Raw genomic sequence first — 6,728 nt, forward strand, 5'->3', positions numbered from 1 at the left:
AGTGTTGTCTGTGTTTATGCCGGGCGTGTACGCGTGGTTTGTTTGTGCGTGGCCCATTTTCTTTGTGGCCTCAGTTGATTTTCTAGGTCATCTCCCTCTAAGTGCACGTGAACAATCAAACGTCTATTTTTCTTCCTTATTATCTCGAAAGGTCAGCGCTCAAGTCGACGTTCTATTCGCTTGTTATCCTCCCAGCCCTATTCAAGTTATCCGGAGACCACGGTTCCTCAAATGGTTTCGAGTTTTCTGAGCAAAAAAAATATTCAAGCGTTTTGATCGTGCGCAAATGTAAGCGAGGTTTGAAATGATTCATTTTGTAGTCAAACATTATATATGTTTGGGCTTCTTGAAGTCAATTTACAAATATTTGTAATTATGTTCTGGCCCCCCGACCATCCGATCCAGAAAAAAATTGCCTGTCACTCGATGTAGTTGATGATCTCTGTCCTAGACTCACATTTTGTGAGTAGGGCAATAGTAAATTTTTCCTGACCAGGAGAGCTTTGATCCGGGGTTTTCCTGCTCAGGCCAAGTGGTTTGGGAAAACTTCTGTTCTTAGCTGTGATACGGTCGTGTGTCTTGACAGTGAGCTATGTTCACTGTGACACCCGGAGACAGAGCCGTACTTCTCTCTGGCACTAATGGACTCTCCTCTTCGTGTGGCTCAGGCCTGATGGGGTCACTGTTAGTTAACTGTGTGTGCGCGTGCGCGATACTCTCCATCCGTCCTGGGTGGTGAGTGAATAGATTGGTTGGGTTGACTCAAGCTGTAGATTCACCAGTGCCACAGTGAAAATGTCAAGTCATTGTCACGATTAGAAAGGTTGTGTGTGTGTGTGTGTGTGTGTTTGCGTGCGTGCGTGCGTGCGTGCGTGCGTGCGTGCGTGTCTCTTTGAGAAGATGCCTTGCACGTTTCAGTTGACCGAGTCATCAGAGAAGTCCATGTTTGGATAAGGGTTTAATGTAAGCCAACATACTGGTTTAACTCATAACAAGTACCCCACCTTTTATCTTCCTACGCACACAATTGTAGGCTACATGAATAGTGAGGTAAATATATAGTAGATATATTCACATTGGAGTCCTTATATCTCTGTGGCTGTACCGAGGGTGTTAGTTATTACATTGAGATAACACACTTTACAGTAGGCTTGATGTACTATTAGAATGTACTGGACTGTCATCCAGTTAACTTCAAAGTTGAAATCACATAAAGACATTTTTTTTTTTCTCTTATTTTCTCCTGAGAGTTTTCCCAGAGCTTGGCTGGGACATGTCGGTGCTAGGAACCGTGGAGAAGTCATGGAGTAGTGGAACATTCAGTTGTTACTGTGACATTTTCTTTCACGACACACCTTACATTGCCAGTGACACACAGACGCGCGCGCTTTTTTTGGACGCTGGTTGTCGGTCAGCCAAAATGGCCAGCGTTCACCGTAATATCTCTTGTCTATTATCGGGATCTCAGACGAAGATCAGACCACGTTTTACGAGCAATCAACGCAGAAATCCCGGTACTTCCAAAGGGTTCCCAAACTTTCTCTTGCAACTGTCATTGGACACACATACTTGAACATGATCCATAAATAGACACTCGTAGTCAGATATGAGGGAACATTTCCACGATTTAGAGTTATGCTAATAGGATTATCATTAACATACGAACGGGGATTGGGGGTACTGTCTCCAAAAAGGATCCAGTGATGTCATCACCCCTCCCAAATCTGCCTTCACTGTGTGTGTGTTTGTTGCCTTCTCCAATTCTCTCCCTTTGTCTTGTGATTAGAGAGTGTGTTTTAATGCGTTTAGGCTACTGCTCTGCTGTTGCTGTGATCCCTTCACGTTGAACGTCAGCTCCAGAGCAGATTAATATACCATTTGCATAAGCTCCGTCGCCTGATATAGAATAAGATTGTTAGTAAATTAGGGCCTGTCTCTAATCGTGGTCTGTTCTCCTGCCACTGGGCACAGGTCCGTAACAATCAGAGACCTGAGAAAGCATCGAGTGTTGCTGTGTGTTACATGATGTGTGTTACATGCTGTGTGTTACATGCTGTGTGCCACAGACAGCATAATGTTTGAGCCTGTTTTTAACTGTGTCAGTGTAATTTGGAATACAAAGGGAACAGAGAAAGACTTAGAGAGAGAAAGAGAAGAGGAAGAGGAAGAGAGAGACAGGATAACATGATGACGGAACATGAGCAGGGCATCCTTTCCTAGCAGAAATCGTTCTCAACACATGAGTAGGCAGTGGCCCAGTGCCCGACAGTCTCAAACACACACACGCACACACACACACACACACACACACACACACACACACACACACACACACACACACACACACACACACACACACACACACACACACACACACACACACACACACACACACACACACACACACACACACACACACACACACACACACACACACACACACACGCACAGTCTTATACAACTAGCCTTGTGGGGACACACAATTCAGTCCCATTCAAAATGCACTTTCCCTAACGCCTAACCTTAAAACTAGCTCCTAACACTAAACATAATTCTAACCCTAACCCTAAACCTCCTAGAAAAAGCATTTGACCTTGTGAAGACTAACAAAATGTCCCCAGTTGGTCAAATGTTTGTTTATTTATATTCTTGTGGGGACTTCTAGTACCCACAAGTATAGTTAAACACGTCCAAACAAACACACACACACACACACACACACACACACACACACACACACACACACACACACACACACACACACACACACACACACACACACACACACACACACACACACACACACACACACACACACACACACACAACCACACTGCACACTGCCCTAACCCATCTGGACAAGAGGAATACCTATGTGAGAATGCTGTTCATCGACTACAGCTCAGCATTTAACACCATAGTACCCTCCAAACTCGTCATCAAGCTCGAAACCCTGGGTCTCGACCCCGCCCTGTGCAACTGGGTACTGGACTTCCTGACGGGCCGCCCCCAGGTGGTGAGGGTAGGTAACAACATCTCCACCCCGCTGATCCTCAACACTGGGGCCCCACAAGGGTGCGTTCTGAGCCCTCTCCTGTACTCCCTGTTCACCCACGACTGCATGGCCATGCACGCCTCCAACTCAATCATCAAGTTTGCGGACGACACTACAGTGGTAGGCTTGATTAACAACAACGATGAGACGGCCTACAGGGAGGAGGTGAGGGCCCTCGGAGTGTGGTGTCAGGAAAATAACCTCACACTCAACGTCAACAAAACAAAGGCGATGATTGTGGACTTCAGGAAACAGCAGAGGGAGCACCCCCCTATCCACATCGACGGGACAGTAGTGGAGAGGGTAGTAAGTTTTAAGTTCCTCGGCGTACACATCACGAACAAACTGAATTGGTCCACCCACACAGACAGCGTTGTGAAGAAGGCGCAGCAGCGCCTCTTCAACCTCAGGAGGCTGAAGAAATTCGGCTTGTCACCAAAAACACTCACAAACTTCTACAGATGCACAATCGAGAGCATCCTGTCGGGCTGTATTACCGCCTGGTACGGCAACTGCTCCGCCCACTACCTGTCCTCCAGGACACCTACACCACCCGATGTCACAGGAAGGCCATAAAGATCATCAAGGACAACAACCACCCGAGCCACTGCCTGTTCACCCCGCTATCATCCAGAAGGCGAGGTCAGTACAGGTGCATCAAAGCAGGGACCGAGAGACTGAAAAACAGCTTCTATCTCAAGGCCATCAGACTGTTAAACCGCCATCACTAACTCTGAGTGGCTGCTGCCAACATACTGACTCAACTCCAGCTCACTTTAATAATGGGAATTGATGGAAATGTATGTAAAAATTTATCACTAGCCAATTTAAACAATGCCACTTAATATAATGTTTACATACCCTACGTTACTCATCTCATATGTATATGTATATACTGTACTCTATATCATCTACTGCATCTTGCCATCTTTATGTAATACATGTATCACTAGCCACTTTAAACTATGCCACTTTATGTTTATATACCCTACATTACTCATCTCATATGTATATACTGTACTCTAAACCATCTACTGCATCTTGCCTATGCCGTTCTGTACCATCACTCATTCATATATCTTTATGTACATATTCTTTATCCCTTTACACTTGTGTGTATAAGGTAGTAGTTGTGGAATTGTTAGGTTAGATTACTTGTTGGTTATTACTGCATTGTCGGAACTAGAAGCACAAGCATTTCGCTACACTCGCATTAACATCTGCTAACCATGTGTATGTGACAAATACATTTTTATTTTATTTGACACACACACACACACACACACACACACACACACACACACACACACACACACACACACACACACACACACACACACACACACACACACACACACACACACACACACACACACACACACACACACACACACACACACACACTCAGAGCTATTTACACACACACACACACACCAACCTTTTGTGTGATAATGTGTAACAATGTGTATCTCAGCAGTTGGTCTTAGTCTGCACAGTGTATATGACTTTACGGAATACATTGCCTGTCTCTACAGTGGCTACAACTCTCCCTCTAGTCCTCTCATCCAACCCTACCAAACTGGAATGTGGAAGGGAGAGTGAGAAAGGAAGGAGGCAGTGGAGACGAGAGAGGGAGAGAAAGGGAGGGAGAGGGAGAGAGCATGCCTAAGGCTGTCATCCAAACATGTCCGTTCTCCACGACCCCTAAGCCACACCTGCTACAGGGCTAATACTGGGGAGGGAGGGAGGGAGGGAGGGAGGGAGGGAGGGAGGGAGAGTTAGAGGAGGAGGAATAGAGAGAGGGCAGTCAGTGCAGTGCAGTTACAGGCAGAGCGGTCGCCGAAGCGAGTGGTCCTCTGTTGCTGTTCTCTCGTTTTTTTCTCATTTTCCTCGTTCCCTTCTTCCTCCTCATTTCCTCGAGGGAGCAAAGGTGTTTGTCCATCTCTCATCCAGAGAAGATAATTACCTCAGCTCACCAGGAAGAGAAACATCCTGGATTCCCTCGACGAATACTCACTGCATCTGGGCAAATGGAACGCTGCCAACTCCTGCATCAGAGTACAGGGAATTCCCGGTAAGAGACTGGGAATACAGGTATTCCTAATAGACCGGAGCAGGGATTACAGCCAGGGAACAGGTGGAATGTTAGGGAGAGAGCTGGACCTGGACTAATGCTCCCACTGTCAGATCGAGACTCATAACAGATCATAGCAGATCCCTCCTCTTAAAGATAGGAGCGTCAGGATTCAGGAAGTCCACACGGACACTTCCCAACACATTGACTGTGTCTTATTACCCCACTCTCGTATTCCAGCTGGTAAGACTGTTTACTTACTGGGAGGACAGCGTCGGCTTAACTGCTTGAGTGTGGTCGGACAGTACTGTGTGTGTGTGTGTGTGTGCGTGCGTGTGCGTGTGCGTGTGCGTGTGCGTGTGCTTGTGTGTGTGTGTGTGTGTGTGTGTGTGTGTCTGAAACTATTCGGTACCCCAGAGGAAGATGCCTGCCATTCTGCTGGCCTCTAAGATGAAGTCGGGACTGCCCAAACCCAAGCCGGTGCACAGCGCTCTGCCCATTCCACAGGTGCCCTCGCGCCCCCTCACCCTGCCCCTACCGCTGCCCGTGCCCCTCAAGTCCTCCTACAGACACATTCCCACAGTGGGCCCCCAGGGGGGCTTGGGAGCCCCCAAAACCAAGAGTGCTCCAGCGACAGACGGTGGAATTGACACGCAGGTTAGAGAGAGACACACTGCTTCATCGTTCTCGTCCTCTGTCGCTCTCCCTTTCTCCCTCTGTCGCCGTCACTCTGTCTTTTCCCTCTTTCTCTTTATCGGTCGATCGCCATCTCTCGCTCTCACTCCCTTTATCCACACCTCTTTCTCTCACTCTCTCTATTCTACACCGGTGTGTGTGTTTTTGCGCTGCTGTTTTTACTGTGTAATAGGAAACATCTGTAGCTGGGTGGTTCTGCATTGATGTGTTACCCCTTCAGGGAAATGATGTGATTCCTTGAATGCGTGTTCTTGAAGGGGAGGCTGCCTCCTTGAATGTAAAAGTGTCTTAGCATGCACTCTGCCAGTGTCCAGGCAGGCTAGCAGGCAAACTGACTATCAGGACTAGCAGGGTGGATGTTTTGGTTTGTTTGCGAGTTATTGGTCTGCTTAGCAACCCTGCAGAAACGCCTCCATGGAGAGAGCGATCGTTTGAATGCCATGTAAGGCTGTGCGGTGGGGGGCTGGGGGTGGGTGGGGGGGTGGGGGGGGGGGGGGTGGGGGGGACGCAAGTGTGTGTGTGTTGTGTTGGAGTTTGAGCAAGTGCTTGGCAACGTGTCCGTACCAAAACGTGACTTGGAGCGACTTAAAAAAAAAAAAAAAAAAGAAGAAATATCATCACCATAACAATTTAGAATTTAGAACAATTCTCTCTCTCTCTCTCTCTCTCTCTCTCTCTCTCTCTCTCTCTCTCTCTCTCTCTCTCTCTCTCTCTCTCTCTCTCTCTCTCTCTCTCTCTCTCTCTCTCTCTCTCTCTCTCTCTCTCTCTCTCTCTCTCTCTCTCTCTCTCTCTCTCTCTCTCTCTCTCTCTCTCTCTCTCTCTCTCTCTCTCTCTCTCTCTCTCTCTCTCTCTCTCTCTCTCTCTCTCTCTCACGATTCAGACCTGGTGTGCGTGCGTTGTAGT

At 47.5% G+C, this 6,728-nt stretch overlaps 1 protein-coding gene across 2 annotated transcripts in view; it reads left to right on the forward strand.

The window, feature by feature from the left end:
• Window positions 1-4,904: 4,904 nt before the first annotated feature.
• LOC139575060 (neuron navigator 2-like) overlaps window positions 4,905-6,728 on the forward strand; it is a 121,658-nt gene continuing 119,834 nt past the window's right edge. Inside the window, exon 1 of one of the 2 annotated variants that reach the window (XM_071400030.1) lies at window positions 4,905-5,786. In XM_071400030.1, the coding sequence (XP_071256131.1) occupies window positions 5,553-5,786 (234 nt within the window). In that variant the 5' untranslated portion in view covers window positions 4,905-5,552. The remainder of the gene's footprint in view (window positions 5,787-6,728) is intronic. The other variant, XM_071400031.1, reaches the window with a different exon arrangement.

The sequence above is a fragment of the Salvelinus alpinus genome, chromosome 5, assembly GCF_045679555.1.
Source record: "Salvelinus alpinus chromosome 5, SLU_Salpinus.1, whole genome shotgun sequence".
Classification (NCBI taxonomy): domain Eukaryota; kingdom Metazoa; phylum Chordata; class Actinopteri; order Salmoniformes; family Salmonidae; genus Salvelinus; species Salvelinus alpinus.